Genomic DNA, 23,662 nt, shown 5'->3' on the forward strand with positions numbered 1-23,662 from the left:
GGCACTTGCTTTGTACACTACACCTCAAAATGTGGCTGAATAAACCTCAAAAGCTTTCTGCCTGTCAAGGACGGTCAATGGAATTCTCAGCATCTGCAGGTAAGCTGAGTGACAAGAACACAGTGGGTTGCGTTCCAAGTCCTAAAACGGAACAACGTGACTTTAAGGAGGTTTTTACCTTTTTTACATAAACCTCTTTGGGAATCTCATGAAAATACAGTAAAAACTCTTATTCCTCAGAGAGTCCATTGTCTGTAGGTTAGTAGATCCCTGGCAGGAGGTTCTGCTTTACTGTTTAAACTCCAGTGGGAGGAGAAGTGTGTGAAACCCGAATTCTTTGCTGTGGGCAGAGCTTGTGTCCATCCTGTGATAAGCTGAGCTGCCTCCCTCCCCTCCTTGCTGTCACTTTAAGAGGCTGATCTCGGGTACTTTAGCAAGGTTTTCTGTGTAGAAAAGCAGCAGGTACTCCACATCCCTGTCATATTGTGTGTGCCTGGCAGCCAGCACTGACTCCAGAGAGGAGGGAGGGCAGCAGCAGCCTGTGTGAGGGATTGTGACAATGACTGGCCAACACTGCTGGGGATACGGGGAGGAAGACGGTAATTCTCCTAATCTCTCCCTTCATTTCCAGCTTCTGACACATTCCTCTGTGCATTAGCAGCTATAGCTAGCCAGCCTGCATGCCAGCACTTTACTTGCTTCTCTCTCTCTTTTAACTACTGCTGGGCTGGGGGCTTATACCCCTTCAGCAGCCCCCTAGATCAACAATACAGTTTGTCATGCAACAGAACTGTGGGAGAATGCTGACACTCCTACTATAGGAATACAGTGTAGGTTTATGCATGAATGTGTTATAAATATGTCTTGGTGTAAATTATGACACTGGTATCATATATATATGTATGTGTATGTATATATATATATATATATATATATATATATATATATATATATATATATATAATATATATAATATATATATATATATATATATATATATATATGTGTGTGTGTGTGTGTGTGTGTGTGTGTGAAACTGAAACAGAAACACGCAAGTCATTCACTGTATATATCTGTTGAATTTCTATAAAGTCAAATGCGGTTGTTAAATATAAAGCGGTCGCATATGCTTTGCAGGAGCTGTACCTCTACACCAGCAGAATGGTGCCTATGCTAACCCATGTATATACACTATATTCCTACTGTGCATTCTCTCTGTAAATTTCCTTGTGACCACTGATTCAGGAGGGAGTAGGTGGTAATGTCTCATACAGCTCTGCATGACCAAGTCAATATTCTGCACTGCTGTATCCAAAGCACAAGTTCTAAGTAATATGGAAGAGGGTCCCTAGTGTGGCCACATAAAGGGTGCAGTGCCTTAGTAAGCATTGTGGGAAAAGGCATTAAACAGGTATGTAGTTCACAATGAAATAATCAATAATAATAATTTTCAATAAAACAAAACAATGGATTCAATTTAGGCACTTTAAGAACTTTCAATTGTTCTTGCTTTTTATTTGAAACGCATTCTGTTTTTTACCTGTGACTGAGACATGTGGCAAAATAGTGCCGTTGTGTCTGTGCCCAGAGCTGGCCATTGGCAATACAAATATATTACTCTGGCAACGGTTTTACTTTTATATATGGAGGAGAAGCGTCAGTAGATTATCAAATACGATTAGGAACTATTTATCATAACATGATATCAAGACATGTTGCTTTACTAAATTGTAGTATATAACAAGAGGTGTGAGATTAAAGTTGGCCAATAGATCCAGCTCATTTGCCATTTCAGGCAAAAACTGGATCAGTCGCTCTGCCTAAATTTGTTTTCTGATTGCTAATGCCACTCTCCAGCCATCAGGGCATCAGTGCATATATATGCAGTTTATTTCAGCCATTGCTATGCATAACCGGGATGCCCACAGACTGACCAATTTTTTGCTAGATGATCTGATCATACAAAAATCACCCCCATTCAAACTGTATGCAACCTCATGCAGTGTGCAGATATCCGGCAGGGTTGAACATCCCAGTGCGAGCACCATAGTAATGTGTTGATATAGTTCTTTCCTGATCGGACTGCGTAGACTCCCATTATGATTCCATTATTTGTTGGTCCAGCGACCAGACAATTGGATTAGACTGATTGGATTTGGCCCAACATATAGGAAGTAAAATTGGGCAAATGTCTGCTCATTTAGCAACCTCACAAGATGGAAATTAGCGTGTATGGCCAGCGTTAGTGTATTTTATTACATAACCCTATTAATCTTGCAGTTAAGTACCATATCTTTCAGGGGGTCATATGTGAGAAAACAACAACGTTTTGCTGTTATAACAAATAGGCAATCTTTTGATTGTGGCTGTGATATGGGTAACAAGCCATAATAGACTTTTTACAATTTTTACTGAGAATATCCAGATACAAGGTCCAAAAAAAAAGAGGTTTCTGGGCTTATACTTGCTTGTGCCCCTTACTCTATACAGAACACATTTTCACCATTTATGCCACTGGAATGTCAACTTTTTTGACTGTTCTTAGTTCCTTGTGGTATAATGGTGTGTAATGGGCTGTATAAACTGGATTAGGTTCTTCTGTCTAACGTTGCATGTACACAATTAATGTGTTTTAAAAATGAATGAAGGCAATCTGCAATGCAAATAAGAGAACGGTTTCACACATTTTCAGGAATATAATGGCCAATATTCTCCTGAAATATGCTAGTTTATTGAACAAATTTTTGGGAAGTACATCCAGCCAGTGAGAAATGCACACATTGTTATTAGCCATAAACAAACTCTGTGGGCGATTAAGTAATATTTGGGTAGTTGGCATCCCCAGGTATCATAGAGTTGCTGCAGAGACACTTGCCTAGTTACTTTGCCAGCTTTATTCTAAAGATGCATTCCTGCCGGTTCTGCGGCAGTTGCGGGCTACACAGAATACAACACGGTGATGGAATTGTGACTGATCATAGTTAAATATTTTAAATGTGGGTCAGAAAGTGCCATTTACACGCCTCTTCTAGGACTTACTTTTCCCTTTTATGAAACAAAAAGGTTACTGAAAATAATGTCCTGGCTGAATATGTTTTAATGGCAGTGAACTTGAAATGGAAATAATATCGACTGGGTGCTTTTTAATCCCATCAAAGCAAATGTCAGCATGTGTCTTTAAAATTCATTAACTACAATGTGGAATAAATTACTTACAATCTGACTTCCTGCAAGATTCACTGTGACAGTCTCCTAAGCAGTCGTAAAAAGCAACAAGTGACATTTAAGAACAATGATTTCAATGTACATGTGTTTTTTATTTAAGTGTGTGTGTGTGTGTGTGTGATACCATTTTAATAGTATTAAAGATGAAGGCATTTTTTTACCCAAGTTCATTTGATTCTAGAGTGGGATGTTATATCTAAATCCTTGTTGCCTCAACACCCTTGTGCCTTAGGGTACACTACACGGACGATTTCCGTGCTCTTGTGTCAGATCCGACGGTGGGCGACAAACCACCCGCGTCAAGTCGGATGCGACGGGAAACAAGCTAAGTAATACAAAAGTCGGATGGTGTTGCAGCGTTCGCCGGCCCGGCACGACTGTTGGAGTGCAGCGTTTGCATCCGACAGTCGTGTTGCGTCGGACGAATGCTGCAACACCATCCGACTTTTGTATTACTTAGCTTGTTTGCCGTCGCATCTGACTTGACGCGGGCGTTTTGACGCCCAGTGTCGGATCCGTCTGAAGCACATGGAAATCGTCTGTGTCGTGCTACCCTTAATGATTTCATTATAGTCTCTTGAACTAGTGTGTTGGCCCTTTCATATTGCAGTTTGCATGTTATTTGATCTAATTATTTGTATCCTTTTCCAATGCCATGTTAGAGGGCACCATCACCAGGGCCCACACCCCCTCGGGCCTGCAGGTGGTTTGGGGCCTTTTACTGCCTGCAAAAGGCAAGTGTTAAAGGAAAACTATATCCCCAAAATGAATACTTAAGCAACAGATAGTTTATATCAAATTGAATGACATATTAAAGAATCTTACCAAACTGGAATATATATTTACATAAATATTGCCCTTTTACATCTCTTGCCTTGAACCACCATTTCGTGACTCTATCTGTGCTGCCTCAGAGATCACCTGACCAGAAATACTACAACACTAACTGTAACAGGAAGAAGTGAGGAAGCAAAAGGCACAACTCTGTCTGTTAATTGGCTCATGTGACCTTACATGTGGTTTGTATGTGTGTACAGTGAATCTTACGATCTCAGGGGGCGGCCCTTATTTTTTAAAATGGCAATTTTCTATTTATGATTACCCAATGGCACATACTACTAGAAAAATATATTATTATGATAATGGTTCATTTACATGAAGCAGGGTTTTACACATGAGCTGTTTTACTCAGTATCTTTTAATAGAGACCTACATTGTTTGGGGGGTATAGTTTTCCTTTAAGCGGTTTCTTCAAGACAGAGGATGCAGCTTGCACCTATAATGGGTGAGGGCACAAGTGCATGTGTATGGGTTCTAACAAGTACAATTTTCCATTGTTTAGTGCTTCAACACTTGCATCTGTTCCCATTGATTCCTGGCACTCAGAGTGTCTTTTAGTGGCATCAGAGTAGTGTAAGCTTGTTTTGTTCCTGTTCCCTGTACCCCAATAATTATGAAGCTCACACTGTGTATCCTAATATCACTCGCAACCTTGCCACCTTTGCTGGTAAGAAATATTGGGAGTGAATGTTGGGGTGGGGGGGGGTTTGATGTCAAGGGGCAGGAATTAAGCAGATCAAAGAATTGGGCAGATGGGGGGAATTTATTTGTTTAGGACTTGTGGCTGATTCAGGGAGATAAACAAGTTTTTGGTTTGGTTTTCAGAAACTCAGGCAGATATTATTGTACCTGACAGCACCAGGAAAAAAATGTACTATACAGTTCAAACATCAGAATTAAAATTCGGCAGTTTATCTGCCATTTATGGGGCCCACCAACAGGCTCATCTGAATGATAACTTGCTAAAAATTGGGCAGATTTAGATCGGTTAAACCAATTAAAAAAAGTTAAACAATTCTAGGATATTCCCAGGTATAAAGTCTTACTTGACCAAATACTGTATAATAAAGAGAAAAATAAATAAAGAGAAAAGTGTTTGTGAATCTTTGCAAGTTAGATGATTTTATTTGACTAATTACGCTGTTTACTGTATGCTGAGATTTATTGTTTATGGGTTTCTCATACCGTATTTGTGTAGAGTATGTCACGTCATCTTGTGTGTTCCTAAATGTGAATAAATCTGAGCCTGTACTTATTTGCTGTCACAGTAGACAGTTATCATTGCTTTGCAGTGCTGTACTTGCATTTCCTAACATTTCCTAAAGATTAGAAGGGTAGAGGGCTGTGTATAAAACTTAATTTCTGGGACAAAAACAACACAATACTTTCAAAAGGTGTAAACTTTGCTACTGGTCTAGTCACCTGTAACAACCAATCAGCAGTTAGAATTTTTGTTCCACTATTTGAAAGCAAATACTTGATTAGTAGCTATAGACAAATGTTGCACCTTTCTAATTTTATATAAATGTTTCCAATATTTTATGCTAATGGTTTATACCAATATGAAATGCTGTAAAGGAGTTGTAAACTCAACTATAACATTTTGCATAACAGAAAAATTTAATTCTGAGCAACTCTCTACTATACAATATTGGCAAAGATGTCCACTGAAACGTAACACACAATACATTTTTAAAGTTTTTTCTCTGTTAATGGCACACAATTGTGTGTGTGCAAAAATACATGGTTAATAGCAATTTGAGTATCAAACTTCCCCTGACTCACATACCAGTTCACTACAGTCTTTTGTAATAAGGTAACTATCACAAAAACAAATAATTAAAACATTTATTATTTTTTAAATGATACATTTGGTTCTATGTTTTTTGTCCACAGGTCCATCCGAATGGCACCGTTACTTCCCAATTGCAGAGGGGAACCGCCAATCTCCCATTAACATAGTCTCCAATCAAGCTGTGTTTAACCCTAGTCTAAAACCTCTAGTTTTTGTCTACGATCAGTGCACATCCATTAACCTGTCAAACAATGGGCATTCTGTTATGGTGGAATTTGATGACAATGATGACAAGACAGGTAATATCCATTTTTGGCAATAAGCTAATGTTGTATTAGGGTTAGTTCACAGGAGGAGATTCAGGGAGATTTTGTCGCCTGGCCACTGATCGCCTCGTCTTCTGAGTGACAATTTCTCCGAACTGTCTCAGCGTGTTTTCCCATATGTAGAACTGTAATGTAGATGTGGAACAGATCCAAGGCGGCAGTCAAACTGCAAAAAATCCGTTTATTGGGGAGTGTACAACATGTTTCGGGACAAGCCCTTTATCAAGTGTGATAAAGGGCTTGTCCCGAAACATGTTGTACACTCCCCAATAAACGGATTTTTTGCAGTTTGACTGCCGCCTTGGATCTGTTCCACATCTACATTACAGTTCTACATATTGATTTGGGTAATCGGACACAGGATACCCGTGGACAGGTCTGATCTAAGTATGTGGTGAGCTCCTTTCATACTAAATTGTGTTTTCCCATAGACTATAATGAAAAGTCGCCTGTGCTAATGCACATGCGGTGATGCGTTTTCCATAGTCGCCCGAAGTTGCCTCACACACTTTTCATTATAGTCTATGGGAAAACACGCTGAGGCAGTTCGGGGAGATAGCCGCTCAGAAGACGAGGCGATTAGTCACCAGGCGACAAAATCTCCCCGAATCTCCTCGTGTGAACTAACCCTTAAGACTCACAAAACAGCCTTTAAACCCATGGTTCCTAAACTGAGGGGTAATCTCTGTAGGGGAGCCCAAGCCTCAAGGGCAGATAAATCGACATTTGAGGGTGAATGCTTATAGCTTTCATATATTTGGAACTAAAGTAACTATTACAACCTTAACTGTTAATATTTGTACCCTGAGCTGAGTTATGACCTAAGGTGAAGCAACTTCGGGCGACTTCGAAAAACAAAGCGCTCCGAGTGGCATCCCGCCGACAATTTTAAATTTTAGCTAGCAGGAAGGAAGGGGAGGCAGTTCGGGGAGAAGGCAAGGGAGGCAGTTTGCCGTCCGACTTATCTCCCAGAATCGCAGCGTGTGTCTCTACCCTTAATGATCAGAAGATGATTCACCAGTGCAGATTAGAATGAGACTGTAGCCGAAACCAAAAATTTGCAGAGTAGGTGGATTATTGTGCTGAATAGAATGGTTGAAAGGGTGAGAAGAGTAGAGAACAAATTGAATGAGATTAGGGATGCACCGAATCCACTATTTTGGATTCGGTCAACCAAAATCCTAACCCTCATTTGCATATGCAAATTAGGGCTGGGAAGGGTGAAAAATGTTTTACTTACTTGTTTTCCGACAAAAAGTCACACGATTTCCCTCCCCACCCCTAATTTGCATATGCAAATTCGGATTCGGTTCGACTGGGCAGAAGGATTCGGCCGAATCCGAATCCTGCTGAAAAGGGCCGAATCCCGAACCGAATCCTGGATTCGGTGCATCCCTAAATCAGATACTATAATTTGCATTGTTTCAGTACATAAAAGGGGCTGCTGTGATTTACAGGGAAAATGATTCCACATTCTGTTGCCTTTTTCTCAAATAGGGATTTGTATAGAAATAAGCCAGTTGATTAAATATAATTGTCCAACAAAACTGACCGACCCTGTTGTATAGCTGTATACCCAAAGCAATGATTAGTAATAATAAGTACATTTTAAATGGATAAAAAGTACATTAAGGGGCACATTTACTAAGGGTCGAAGTGAATTTTCAAATTCAAAAACTTTGAATTTCAAAGTAATTTTTGGGTACTTTGACCATCGAATAGGCCAAATTCGAGTTTTATTCGAATTCGAAAATCAAAGTACTGTCTCTTTAAAAAAATTCGACTTCAACACTTCGCCACCTTAAACCACCTTAAACCTTCTAGGAGGTCCTATGGGGACCTCCTAGAACCTATAGCAAACATTTGGCTAAGTTTCTAGAAGTCAAATTTTTTTTTTTTGGAAAATCGTTTGATCGATTATATCATTCGAATCGTTCGAATCAAAGGATTTAATCGATCGATCAAACGATTTTACTTCAATTGCATATGGCCATATTCGATCAAAAAAAACTTTGACTTTGAATATCGTACTACTGCAATTCGATGGTCGAATTCTGACGTTTTTTCACTTCGAAATTCGACCCTTAGTAAACGTGCCCCTTAGAGTTGTCCTGCTGGAGTTATTTGTATAGAACTATAAGGACTATACTCTGCATTATATGTCCAATGATGTGTGAAAATGGATGTCCAATTTATTTACTGTACTGTATATCTTTCTAATGGTTTGACTGATTGCCTACTTGCTATGCAATTTGTGTCCTTTTGTGCAGTAGCTCTATTTGCTATGTGTTTGTTCTTCATGTTTGTTTCTAAGATATAAACAGGGCCGGGCCTGGCCGGATGAGTGCAAACAGCAGCTGGAGCGCGGAACTTGCTCAGCTGGGCTAGGGGTAAGCCACAGGGAAGGTATGTGCCTGGCACCCCCCAAGCTTTGTGCCGTAGGCACATCCCTCTCCTGCCTACCCCTAGTTCCAGCCATGGATATAAGTGTGCCAATATTGTGTCCTTAGTAAAAACATATTAAATCAATTTGTAAAAATGTATAGGGGGCTTGGAGTTACCAGTGAAGGGGTTTCCTCTTACTTTCTTGGCTATTTATAATATATGGTCTTAAGAAAGCCCTGCACTACACTGATGAGCCCCAAAGTGAGTGAAACTTTTAGTTGATAACGGACAATTTTAGTTGACATCAGACAAGCAATACCCTGGCATTTCTTTAAAGCCAACTTGGTGAGTTTTAACCTATTGCATATTCCCTGAAGATGGAAATATGTGGAGCAAGTCTGAGCTTCCTTCCCAGGATTCCATCTGCTTTGGTTTTTTAATGAGCCATAAATATTTTACAAAGCATTTCCCAGTGGCACTTAGAGATAAAGGTTCTTTATCTACTCCTAAATTTAAACATTATACTACAGATGCCTTAGTACAGTATAATATTTTGTCTTTCCTCAATGCCTTGTATTTGTCTAATTGTGTAGTTTTTACATTTCTAAAAAGATCCTATTAACACTTTAAAAATACCAGAAGCAAAAAACAAATTAGAATGAATCTGTTACATCCTTACAAATCACACTGTGTTCTTCCATCTGGAGACATTTGTCACTTTTTAATGACTCACCAAAAAATGAATATGGCACTTTTACAGTGATAAGCGGAGGCCCACTAGAGGGGTCATACAGACTGAAGCAATTTCACTTTCACTGGGGAACCCAACGCAACAGTGGGTCAGAACATACTGTGGATGGGAAGCCTTATCCCTGTGAGGTAAGATGTTTTTTTGATGTTGCAGTTGCTTATTGGCACAGTCATTGTGTGAAATAATTTAAGGCACTTGCATCCAAAGATGTATTTATTTATTAAACGGGAAAAACACTATTTTTTTCGTCGAATTTTTTACATTTTTGTTTTAAGATTTATTAAATCCCAATGGTGTTAAAAGTCTGAATAAAAAAGTACTCCAACTTTAAAAAAGTACTCCAACGAGTTCATGTAGCAGCCAATGGCAGATGTCCAGTTGACATTTTGAAGATATCGTGATCTGCGCTGGGTTTCGTTCAATAATCCGTAGATTTCGTGATTCCAAGTCCGAAAAAGTCGCAGGTTTTGGGCATCGAATGTGAAAAAGTTGCAGTTTTCGGCAGCAAATTCGAAAAAATCGTACAATTCAGATCTTTTTTTAGAATTTTGTTGAGTCTTTTCCCGCACAAGAAATTTTGGTGAAAATTTATTGATAAATAGGGGGGAAAAGTCCATGCGGATTTGGTCGGAGTGTTTTTCAGAAAATATTTTTAAAAAAAATCAGATTTTGATACATAACCCGTAGTGTTCTGGCATTGGAGTAACAAGGGTGGCTGAATTTGGCAGAATTTGCATCCAGGCTCCCCCTTGGCCCCCTATAGACATGCACAAAAAGTTTTCCTGCAGTATACGGAGGCAGCTGGACGAGGACAATAATGGAATCATATAATATTAACTGAGCAAAACTGAATTTTCTAAATAAGTTTATAACACGTGTAGATTTCATATTTGGTTTTGAAAAGGGCCTTTATTATACCAGCTTTGCCTGGTATTAGGTCCCCTTCAAATAAGTACATGGGGGTAGGAACTGCCTTCCTATGTTTCTAGACACATGGGGGTATATTTATTTATATTTAGAGTGACGTTGAAGAGATCTTGCAGTCTGCAGAGTGAAATACCGCCTCTCTCCATTCATTTCTATGGGATTTTAAAATGCGTATTTATCAAAGGGTGATAGTGAAAGTTCACCTTTTGATAAATACGCCTTTAAAAATCCCATAGAAATGAATGTAGAGAGGCGGTATTTCACTCTGTGGACTGGTGAGATCTCCTCCAACTTCATTCTTTGATAAATATACCCCATGGGGCCTTCGAATCTGTGCATATTTATATTTGTTTATTTCTATGTTTCTTCCCTCTACGGACATATGCACATAAAAATAGGTTTGAATTGATTAATATAAATATAGAAATGTCAGCCAAATAGGAAGAGTGCTGTGATGGGAGATCTCTAATACCTTAGATATAATTTGCACATATCCAGGATATTCAGGAATGTACTGAAATGTATAATTTTGAGTGACACATTTTTTGGGAAAAAAGGCTCAGGGGCCTATTTATTAATCCTTCAAAATTTTCTGGTTTATCGAATTTATCGAAATCTGAAAATACTGTAGAAGTCAATGGCAGATGGTCCCTTTAATAATTGGAGCATGTTTTTTACCTTCAGGATTTTCAGTAGTTTCGGGCTGTTTGTGCTGGTTTTTGTTCAATAATCTAATAAATTTGAGTTTTTGGAGCAGCAATTTGAAAAAGTCGCAGGATTCGAATTAATGCTAGATTTTGTTGCGACTTTTTCTTCTCTAAAAAAGTTTTTTTTTCCACTAAAGTGAGAAAAAGTCGAGTTGTATTAAAAAAACAAACCCTAAGGTAAATCAATAGTAAGAGGCATTTTTACGTTGGGTTCACATTTTTCAACTTACATAGGGTAGAGTAGTTAAATGCATACAATCGGTATTTTAGAGACAATATTTCCCAGAGATTGAATTCAGCTATGCAATTTAGAGATGTATCCAATAATGTCTTTTTATCATAAAATTCTTCTTTGCAGCTTCACTTGGTGCACTGGAACGCTAGAGCGTATTCCTCTTTCGGAGAAGCAGCTGCAGCGCCAGATGGTTTGGTGGTAATTGGTGTTTTTCTGGAAGTGAGTATTACATGTTGCTGGTGCAAACAGAACCAAGTCTTATTGCAGCGCGTCAGATATAACACATTGTGATTGCTGCTATTAAAGCCCTTAAAATGAAAGCAGCTCTTTACTGTGATATTTTAGGACAGAAAATCAATGAGGTAATTTTTCCTAGTTTTCTTGTTAAAGTGAAAACGTATTTGGACTGCCTTCACACTGGATGTCATACTCATTTATGGAATAAGCCACTGTATAATATTTCTTTCTGATAAGATTTTACCAATCTTTTAATGTTTTAATTGTTAGTTTTTCCCCCGTTTTTATAATCAATTAAAAACCACACATTATTTGTTTTCAGACTGGTGGACAACACCCAGGCCTCAACAGACTTACAGACGCCTTGTACATGGTGAAATTTAAGGTATGTCTCATGGTTGCTTTCCTTAAGGTCCCCATAGACGCAAAGATTTCTCTTGCCGAACGACCGATTTTAGCGAAATCCGACCAATCCTTCGAAATTATTGTGCGGTTAGTGGGATTCGAACGATCGAACATCTTACAATTTTCGGCCGACATCTGTCAGGAAATTGATTGGCCAGGTTGAAAAAAATCTTGGTCGGTCCCAGTGCAATCTATCTATGTTTGCAGGGCCAAGCAGGCAGCTCCCCTTTGTTTTCCTGGCAAATTGGTCTTTTTAGTTGATGGACAATTCGTACGATCATTCCGAGATAATCGTGGTCTCACAATAATGATTGGATCATTTAAAAATCTCAACATCTATGGCCAGCTTTACACCAAGTTAAAATCTGATATCTTATGGTCAAATTTAAGTGCTATGATGTCTAGACTACAGTTTGCTTGTAAGAGGAGTGAATGCTATATTTTAGGAAGCTTAAATTAGAGTAAAGCGATAATTCAAAAACTATAAAATCTGAAGATCATCTGGAATGTTGCTATGAATAAGAAATTCTACAACATACTAACAGTTAGCTTAAAGATGAACTACCCTGTTTAAGAATAAAGATACGGCCATGTGATTATAGAAGCCAAAATAATAGTTATGCACCTGCACCTATGTGTGAACCATTGGTCATTTTAAATGTAATAAACGGTACAAATTTAACACCAAAACTTGTAATCACCCAATTAGATGTTGACTAAAGCAAATCATACCATTATGGTGTATTCTCTTAGAACATGGAGATAGAAATGCTTTTGTTATATGTATGCCTGTACTCTCAGTCGGCTGCATTTGTTGTGTTGCAGTCATGTATTCTGACTTCAAGTTTGGCCCTCAAAGAACAGAAGTAGAATTATACATGATATATTTTGATAAGTCAGTTGTTACTAAAAAGTAGATTGTGTTCAGTACATTGCAGCCCTGAACTGTATACAAATATTTCCATTAGCTGCCTCTTCTGCGTAATTACCATTATTCAGAAACTATTGCTTGGGCATGGGATGTTGTATACTAAATATTTATGTTTCCTTTCAATGGCTGGACTTCTGATTTTCCAATAGGACAATTACTTTTGCTGGTGCATTTTTTGTACCTCCCTGTTGCTCAGTTGACCTAAGAAGCATCAATACGATCAAAACTGAAGATCATTGCATTTGTTGAATAGTTGATTTGCCTCTCCTGTGTACATATGGATATAATTTTTGGTTTCAAAACATTTTATTGGGTTAGTGTTAGAATGTTTTAAAATAAATTGCATTGGTTACAATGAGACAAGATTTGCTTTTGCCAGGTCCCTATAGAATTCATCCATGGTGTGAGGGATTGATCATGATTAAGATATGGAAGTTAGTGATGTGCGGGTCAGGGTTTTCCTGACCCGCACCCGACCCTAACCCGCCCTGCTCCAGTCCGCGCCCGCCCGCACCTGCGCTTCCGGGGCCCTTTTATAGACCCGCGCCGATGACGTCACAATGACGCCACAAAAGGGGCGGGCGAGCAGATGCAAGACTATAAAACCGGAACCCGGAAGTCGGAAGCCGGTATTTGAAGGTGGCGGCAGGGAGAGCAGGAGAAGAGCTCAACCCACACCCGCCCACGAGGAACAGTGCGAGGTCGACCCGAACCCGCCCCATCCGCGGGTCCCGTGGGTATCGGGTCGGCCCGCACATCACTACTGGAAGTCTAAAATAGGACAAAGGAACTATACCCAAAGTGAACAGTATGTAAAATATGTGGAATTTTTTTACGTGTTTATTATTTTTCATAAACAAGTCAATAAAGGTGTTTTTGATAAATTTAATTTAGTCACAAGACCATTGTCCGGCATTGCCAAGTAAAGTGCGTAATCTAAGAAGTAGAGAATGTATTCATTGGCTTTTTGGAATTCAGTATTCAGAAGCAGGAATGTATTGTAAAAAGTAGTGTATGAGATCCTCAGTTGGTTTGTTGCAAAGGCTCCGATTTCACCTATTGGGTTACAGTCTATTGTGTTTGTGTGTACTTATTAACTACCCATTGAAAAAATATTTTTTTCATTGCTTTTTTGGAATTAAGTATTCAGAAGCAGGAAAGTATTGTAAAAAGTAGTGTATGAGATCCTCAGTTGGTTTGTTGCAAAGGCTCCGATTTCACCTATTGGGTTACAGTCTATTGTGTTTGTGTGTACTTATTAACCAGTGCCACCCATTGAAAAAATATTCTGATTGTTTCACTTGCACACCATAATTAAAAGAGAAAGCTTTCCCTTTCTTTGCAGAATAAAAGAAAATGTAAACATACCTGTAAATTAATAGAATGATTTCAGTGGATCTGCATCATTGCAGTTGGATGCACCTGTTTGTCATTTTACAACTGCTGGTTCTGACTTTTAAAACGGTGTAGCAGAAGCCAGCTATCCTCCAGCCAAGGTTCCATTTCCTCTCTGCTGCATTATTTTAAGAGTGAGAGACAGTCAATAGTTAAGCTATAAATCCAAATATAAACAAGATTTGCAATTATGTTACAGGGAACCAAAACACAATTTGATGACTTTAATCCAAGATGTCTGCTGCCTTCGAGCTTTGAATACTGGACCTACCCTGGATCTCTCACAACTCCCCCTCTGAATGAAAGTGTAATATGGGTTGTCCTGAAAGAACCAATTAAGGTGTCTGAAAAACAGGTAATCAAGACAATTTAAGAAATCTACCATGGTCTGCATAATCATATTATGTGCATAAACACATAACAAAGCGTATTCTCTCCGTGTCTTATGGGACAGCACACAACTCTTTTCACGCCAATAGTCACCCCATGGGTTAAGTTATGTGTTATGTGTTAAGTTATTCTACCTCATACACCCTCAAATCTCTCTCCTAAATTAGAATACTCCACACAGTAGTGCAGTGAATGTAAAAACAGGACCAGAAGTAGGGGTAGGCACTTACCTAGGCCACTGAGGTTGAGGGACACTACCTCTTCTCTTGTCTACACTTAGTCTGGGTCCTTGTCCCTCCACCTTGAAAATACCTCTGTATTGAAGTCAACTGGAAACTATTTCCTTATATAATCACATGAAAACTGTTTTACAGGCAAGGGTTCCAATTGAGTTCAATACAAAAGAATTTGGGCACTTTGTTGCGTGTGCTGGCAACGTTTTAACACTGGTGACAGGTCCCATGTGCCATTATCCCGACTTCTGTAAACTGAGTGTAGTGGAGCAAATGATTTGTGTGTTAGTTCAACAAATATTTTACGTGAAATAAATGTCTGCAACATTTAGGGAGGTTCAGACTTAAAGATCTTTTGCTCCACTGACCTAGCTGACAAAGAACCAGAACTCTAAGCTTTCTAAGTAATTTATAGGCCAAAGTCAATCAATTAAATCCAGAATAGGATCCTGAAATCCTAAAAGGATGAACCACTAATTCGCTAAATGAGAAAACCATTGACCACTGGTAATAATCTTAGTGAAATGTCATTGAAATTATCGGATTCCAGTAACATTTTTTTATATTTTCTTGACAATTCTGCCATTACTGCTTTAACAAAGGCTTTACTTACTTCTGACTTTGCATTTCAAGCTGTATAAAGAGTAAATAATAATATTCACAGAAACTGTTGATTTGTAGCAATCATTACTACTTTGCTGCTTTACAAATAGAACCTTTAGGTCTTGGTGCCTTAGGTTGTGTGCACATCCCTTATGGCTTTGTGGGTAGAACAACTCTTGTACATAAATGTTGACTTGGGATGTTACCCGTAAACGTATCTTTATCTTTTAGGCCAAGCAGTTTTCTTTGTGATATCATTTTCCTTTATAGTAATCTATTTTGTTTTCAGCATCATCATATAGCATTTATTTTGAGAGCTCCTAAAATTAGCAATGCAGAACAAAAACCTACTTGAGAAATAGATTACCAAAGTGCATTGAGTTTCAATTATCTTGAACTTAAATAAAGTACAGGAACATAATATATCTGTGCATGTTACTCTATACTCTTCTATAAAGAAACATTTATTTTTAGCTATAGTTTTTGCTGGAAACAAATTGTAAGGTTTGTCCATGTGTGGCTTTCGTTTCGCTTGTTCACTAAATAACACGCATCCCTGCATTGTTTGACAAGTCCTATTCAATACGTGGGATTTTAGAATCGTTTATGAATAAGTCCTATTGAATAACACAGTTACTGTAAGTCTTATTTCGCATTAGATTGAAATGTAAACCTCCAATGAATACACTTCATTTTAATTTAAAAAAGCAAAAAACAACATTACTTACATCATCCTATCATGACCATTACTTTCCATGGCTTTCAGGCATACAAATAGGATCTCCTCCTGTTTCCTTTGGCTTGTGTAATGTCATGTTAGCAATAGGCAACAACAGATTCTATAAACTGTGTTGTCCAACTGGAGATTAGTGGGTTAGATGTGGTCCTCCAAAGTATTTTGAAGGCCTTGGACTGTCTATAAACTTTATGTGGAAAGAGCTGAACAGCCCTGAGCTAGGTAACTATAGTAATGAGATTTGCTGGGTTCTTGTATCTGTTTACATTATAAGGGTTTAATAAAAACTATACAAAGATTGTTTAACCTTTTCCATATAGTGGGGTTGATGATGTAATATGTCACATGTTCAAAGCTGTAATATAAAATAGTCTAAAGAGCTCCTGGGCAATCTAAGGGCCATAAAAATCTGTTGGATGATCACATCTCTCATTGTGATCTGCAGCTGAACAACATTGCTCTGTATGGAAGTGATATTGTATCTGTGCATATGGTTTTGTCAATACCTAAATTTAGGGGCTTATTTACTATACTCTGAGCGCAAAAATCATGAGAAATTATATATTTTATAAAATCAGACTTTTAAAAAATCACAAATTTTTCAGAATTTATTAAACCCCGAGGATGGAAAAGTCCGAATCAGAAAATCCTGCATCTCAGACAGGACTTATATGCAACCTGTCAGGTTGCATATAAGTCAATGGGAGAAGTCCCAGTGATTTTTTGATGTACACTGGATTTCGTGCTATATCCCAAAGTTTTTCTGAGTTTTCGGGCAAAAAACTTAAGAAATTTAAGTTTTCGGATGAAAGATCAGAAAAAAATGTGAAAATCTGTTTTTTTCTTGCAAAGCAATTTTTCGGGAAAATGTACTGATAAATAAGCATATAAAACCCGAACTAATTTAATCGGAGTTTGCAGCACAAAATGTTGAGATAAAATCGGACTTTGATAAATAACCCCCTTATTGTATAATGCAGTTGTTATAATAATTGTATTGTACTGATTAATGTACTGAGCCTTCCTGACCTGCCCCAAGCAGACTGTTTATTATAAACTACTACTCACCAGAAAAATCTACATGAGGGGTCCCTAACCTTTTTTCACCTGTGAGCCACATTCAAATGTAAAAAGGGTTGGGAAGCAACACAAGCATGAAAATAGTCCCTGTGGATGCCAAATAAGGAGTGTGATTGGCTATTTGGTAGCCTCTATGTGGACTGGCAGCCTACAGGAGGCTCTGTTTGGTAGTATACCCGTTTTTAATGCAACCAAGACTTGCTTTCAAGCTTGAAATTTAAAAATAAGCACCTACTTTAAGGTCACTGAGTACAACATCTTAGGGGTTGGTGAGAAACTTGTTGCTCCCGAGCTGGTTGGGGATCACTGATCTAGATGTTACAAGGGCTAAAGTTTTCCCCTGGCTCAGTAACCCATAGCCACTTAATGGTTCTATGCAGTTGAAGTTCTGAAAGACTGTAAACCATCTAATAATCTAATTTAATTCCATTCACTTAATATTAAGACTCTAGTTTTTTTTTAAATAAATGTCTTCCTCTCCTAATTATCTACATAAAAAATACTCTACCTTCGTGATCTATACTAAGAGGAAGACTGGAGGAGTTGCAATATGCTTTAGAACTGGGCTAAATTGTCATATTTTAGCTCAGCACATAGACCCGGAATGCAGGTTTTTCAAACTAACAATATCTATGGATGAAATTACATGTACAATTTTTTAATTTTATGCTCCAAATTTTAGACAGAAACAATTTTTTAACCATCTTAGATCTGTTCTTGTAGATTTTGATTTAATTTTATGTGGAGACTCTAACTTAATATTTGATGGATATTGGGACAGACAAACTCTAGACACACAGGCTTCCTCACCCCCATCTCCATTAGGACCAGAGTCACGAGCCGTGAAATCTCAATTACTTCAGATGGGCCTGATAGACTCATGGAGAGAGCTTTATCCCACTAGCAGTAGCAATTTTGCCCCAGTCCTCTAAGATTTTTAATACTCCATGGTCAGACCATTCTCCAGTTTCATTATTCTTAACACATTTTTACAGAATACATAAACCCCTTTGGAGGTTAAATGAATCCTTGCTTTCGATCCCTGAAGTTAAAGAGAAAATTGAATCATTCCTGAAAGATTACTTTACACTTAATCAAAATTCTATTCCTTCGACAGCCACTTTGTGGGAAGCCCATAAGGCAGGGATCAGAGGGAAAATAATACAATTGGGATCTCAATGCAAGAAACAACAATTAGCAGATATTTCTAAACTAACATCCAGTTTAGAACACTTAACCACACTACAATCCCAAAACCCCAATATAGATTACAGAAGTCAAATACAGAATGTTAGAACCAAGTTTGCCCTCACCTCCCAAGCAGAGAAGGCACTTAGTAGGTGGACCCAACAATGTTTTATTCACAATTAAACAAGCTAGGGAAGTTTCTCTCTAAGGGGTATATTTATCAAAGAGTGAAGTTAGAGATTGCCACAGTGACATTCCATCACTCTCCATTCATTTCTATGGCATTTTGAAAGGCGTATTTATCAAAGGATGAACTTTTCACTTTTTTTACTTTTGATAAATACTCTTTTAAAGATCCCATAGAAATGAATGGAGAGTGGCGGAATTTCACTCTAGTGAACTGTGGCGATCTCTAACTTCATGCTTTGATAAATATACCCCTGTCCTAATAGCAGTAAATAGTTTCACACACCTATAACCACCCTTAAAACCTCAACAGGTCAATCAACTGGAACATTGGGGAAAATAGCAGAATAATTTGCTACTTATTATAACAAATTATACTCTGCAACAGGTGCAGTTTCTAAAAATAGATTACAGGGTTTCTTTAGAGGAGAAGGAAAGCTCCAAGACAGTGTAATGTCAACAGATTAGCCACAATAGTGCAAGCTAGAATGCTATATTTATTCTGCAGAATGCTTTACCTACCTGAGTAAAAAGCTCTAGACACTGTCTCTGTTTGTTTAGGATAGAAGCTGCCATATAAGTTTGGTGTGACATCACTTCCTGCCTAAGTCTCTCCCTGCTCACTTACAGCTCTGTGCTCAGATTACAGCAGGGATGGGAGGAGGGAGGGGGAGAGGAACAAACTGAGCATGCTCAAGCCCTGCCCTGGAGGTTTATGCTGAAAACAGGAAGTCTGATACAGAAGCCCATGTCTACACAATAAAAGGAAAGAAATGCTGTGTTTCTTTTGACAGAGGACTCAGAGCACCATTACTTTGAGCGTTTACTGGTGTATTTCTATAGACCTTTCTAATAAAGCTTACTTAATTTTAGCCTTTCCTTCTCCTTTAAAAACCTATCACTTCCCAAGCTCTCTCTAGATCACCAATCTCTTTTAGATGCTGATATTACAGATCAAGAGGTTCAATCGGCGATTAAAATAATTAAGTTATCCAAAGCACCAGGCCCTGATAGACTCTCAGCTGCCTATTATAGGAAGTTTGCTTATATCCTCATTCCCAACCTAACTACTATGTTTAATCAGCTTACCCATGGAGACACCCTACCTAGTAATATGTTAACTGCTAAAATATCTCCTTTCCCAAAACCAGGGGCTGACCATACAGATTGCAAGAATTATCAACCCATTTTAGTTTTCAATACCATCATTAAAATACTGGCTAAAATACTAGCTTCCAGGCTTATTGATAAACTCCTAAGTATGATTCACCGGGACCAGGTCGGTTTTATCCTGGGACGACAAGCTCCCAATCGATTTCACAGATTTTCCCTCATGATTTCAAAAGCCAAAGCTACATCTACACCTGCTATGCTCCTGAAACCTGATATAATGAAAGCATTTGATTCTGTATCTTGGGACTATTTATATTTTGTTTTGAAGGAGTGGGAATTTGGGGATAATTGATCATTTTTTAGAATGGATCAATAGGCTGTACTGCACCCAATAGCACTTGTAACAGTGGGCCCATTAATATTCTCTACCTTCCCCATCTCTGGGGAACTCGTCAAGGATGCCCCCTATCTCCTCTTCTGTTTTACCTAGCAATTGAGCCATTGGCTATGTCAATCAGAAATAACCCTGATATTTCCGGTATTGCTACAGGTGATATAGTTTACAAATTTAGTCTGTTTGTAGACGATGTTACTTTGCTAATAACCAAACAGTTAACATCTTTACCAAATCTTTACAATCCAGTCACAACATGTGGGAAGCTCTCAGGACTTCTTGTTAATCACACCAAGACGCAGGCCCTCAATATTAACTTACTTAAAGAAACAGAGAAACTGCTGACCCTTTGAATTCCAATGGCAGCCCTCTTTGATATCCATATTAAGGGTTAAACTTTCTAGCTCTCTGGAGCAACTCTGTCACAACAGTGACTCCTATACAAAACACTCACTAAACTATTGGAGGACTGCAGATCCAGAAATGCTGGAGGTCTGGGCTTTCCCCATCTCTATACTTACTATTTGGCTACTCAACTTATAACCATACCTCCAACACATAATAACATTGACACTCCTTTGTGCACTCATTTTGGAGGACTCCTTCACTCACCCCTATAAAGTAAGCTCTTTGTTTTGGGTACCACAATCTTGACTGACAAATATAGGAAGCTACTTATTTAAACACTCACTAAGACTATAGGACCAAATAGCACAAAAACATACTCTCCTCTCAGCTCACATTCCATCTGCTCCTATGTTAGCAAATCCCCTTTTCACCCCAGGTTTTCAGCCCAAGCTTTTCCAATGGTGGACCAATCATAATCTAATCCGAATGCATATACATTTTAACTCCTAGAGGCCCTTACTCCATTGATGCCTTACACGAAAACGTTCAACTCCCTGAGTCAGAGCTGTATCGGGTCTCGATCACAAAATACTACCTTCTGATGCCTTTTGGGGAAATCTTCACGCAGAGCAATTTCAGTCTTATACTTACACCTTACCTCCCCTAAACAAATAATCAATTTATCATATATTAAAGTTTGGAACAATGAATTAGGAACTGATTATGAGGAGGAAAAATGGAATAAAACAAAGTACTATCAATACATTACTGCTTGAAGCAGGATATAAAGTGTTTTTTAGGTGGTATCTAATCCCGGCCAGGATAATGAAATTTGCCCCAACAGCATCTGGAAATTGCTTCCGAGGTTGTTCCGATTTGGGCACAATGGGGCACATATGGTAGACCTGCCCCCAGGCAATCGGGTTCCGAACATCAGTATATAATCTAATATTCTCAGTACTACATGTGAACTTTAGGAAAAACCCATATGAAGCACTACTTGGAACAGTACCAGATATGCTAACCAAGGCTCAATTACTTTTAGTTAATTTCATTTTGCTAGCAGCAAGACAAACCCTGGCCAAATCAACTTTCCCAATGTGAAAACGAAAATTTAATGGATTTTTGTTAATGAAAAACTCACCAGCATAAGCCTAGATAAACATACTCAGTTTCAAAAAAACTGTCAACCTTGGATTGACTACAGGTCAGGAATACTCTTCCACCTAGTCTTTTATCATTATAGACCATTGGCAGAGGTAGGCAATTTTTTTTGCATATAACAGGCACTTTTATTATTATTTATTTTCTTTTATTGTGTTTATTTTTAATTTATAATTGTTTAATTATGTCATTAATGTTGAGTTTTCAGATATGCTTTGTACACAGCTATAGATCAGAGATTTATAATAGATGTAAAAACTCATTGTCTTATAGTGTAACATATAGCATACCTGTATGTACAAAAATATAACAATCAATAACAATTTATTGAGAAAGAAAAATAAATGTAAGGGGAGACTATTGCTATATTAAAATTCATAAAGTGAGGATTGAGTCTTTATTATGCTGATGAAACCCAAATGAATACAAGTGAAACAAAATACTTCTTAGATTGGGACCTGACTCAAGAACACTACTGTAGGATCAAAATTACAGGTAGCTCATATCGTTCCTTACTAATATCTGTCAATTCTGTGAACTGTATAAGAAATCTCTGCATGTGGACAGTTTCACTAGGGTATATTTTATCTCTTCTTGCTTCTTTTTTATCCATGGTACTTCCTTCTCGTTTTATCTTTATGAACTTTCTGATAATGATAGTATGATAATGGAGAAAATATACGATTTTTCATAACTTTCCAGTGTCTAGAGCAGTGACAGTGAAGCCTCAGTCTGAAGGGCAGTTATAGTGAGAATTCAGGAGAATTGTCATTTGGTCCCCACTATACAGCTGAAAGCCATGATGAGATTAAAGGTAAAGATATTCTTGGAACTATAGATGCATAACTAATATACCAATATTTTCCTATATATGTACCCATTTCACATGCCAAGGGGAGGTATGACAAAAGGTTGGACTTTCTAGGTGGACCCTGACCAAAGTTTGGAACTTAAGTGGGTTTTAACTGGAAAAGTTGAATAACTACTGCTATACATTAATTAATCTATTATTTGCCCTAAACTCTATTATTTGTGATAACTTTGTTTAATATGCCAACAACGTAAGAGTTTGTTGATTATGAAGAATGCATCAACAGGAATTGTTCATAGTGGACTTAGGAGCAGTTGGTAGGATTTGACTTTTTTTTAAAGGCATACATATTTCCGACTTTTGATTTTGCAGATGGAGAAATTCAGAAAAACTGTGCTGTTTTCAGGGGAAGAAGAAGAGCAACGGGTTCACATGGTGAACAATTACCGCCCACCCCAACCACTTAATGGACGACAGGTCCATGCATCTTTCAAATGCTAACAAGAAGGAATAGAAAACCAGTAATATTCAGAGAGCTTCCACACCAGCAAAGACCAAATCCATTGCCTAAATGGATCAGGGGTGCCCTTTTTATAGAGCATATGGGGAATGTGGGATAGATGTTCATTTTTCAAAGACTGCAAAGTACCTCACCTGTTGAATAAGGACATGAGGGTTAGTTATATGAGTGACAAGCTAAGCCCGAGACTGTGTACCCACATACTACTGTATCATTGACTCCTGCCCACTAGTCTTTTAGAAATGAATGGGTATGAATAAAATTACTTTTTTAACTAATTAGCAATTAACTGAAATTAAGGGGGAATTAAGCCCTGAAAAAAAACTTAAATGAGAAGGAAAGGCTGTATTTACTTGGGGGTGCCAAAAGTTAGGCACCCTTGAAACCCCGGCCTGTGCTCCTATCAGCAGAAAACTGCAACGGTCCAGGGTTCTTTCAGCAAGCACCACAGAGCAATTGGCTTCCTGCTTCTTCCTTTGCGCCGTTGCACATGCACAGTATCGTGAAAAGCCGAACTTTACCGAAGAAGTTGCCTATTTTGTTCTACTGCGCATGAGTCTGCCCTAGCAAATTTGAAGAAAGAAGAAGGAAGCTGATCGCTCCATGGTGCTTGCTGGAAGAATCCCGGACTGGTGCAGTTTTCTGCTAATAGAAGCACCAGGTAAGTATATACAATCAATTGGCGGTGCCTAACTTTTGGCAACTCAAGTAAATAGGCCTTTCCTTCTCCTTTAAAG

At 38.2% G+C, this 23,662-nt stretch overlaps 1 protein-coding gene across 1 annotated transcript; it reads left to right on the forward strand.

Moving 5' to 3' along the window:
* The first annotated feature begins 436 nt into the window (after window positions 1–436).
* Window positions 437–23,336, forward strand: ca7.S (carbonic anhydrase VII S homeolog). The gene is made up of 7 exons (XM_018240471.2): window positions 437–599; window positions 5,962–6,159; window positions 9,332–9,450; window positions 11,315–11,410; window positions 11,751–11,813; window positions 14,359–14,514; window positions 22,778–23,336. Exons 1-7 carry the CDS (start codon window positions 560–562, stop codon window positions 22,904–22,906), a joined length of 801 nt encoding a protein of 266 aa, XP_018095960.1. The 5' UTR covers window positions 437–559; the 3' UTR covers window positions 22,907–23,336.
* The last annotated feature ends 326 nt before the right edge of the window (window positions 23,337–23,662 follow it).

Source organism: Xenopus laevis, chromosome 4S, assembly GCF_017654675.1.
Source record: "Xenopus laevis strain J_2021 chromosome 4S, Xenopus_laevis_v10.1, whole genome shotgun sequence".
Lineage (NCBI taxonomy): Eukaryota > Metazoa > Chordata > Amphibia > Anura > Pipidae > Xenopus > Xenopus laevis.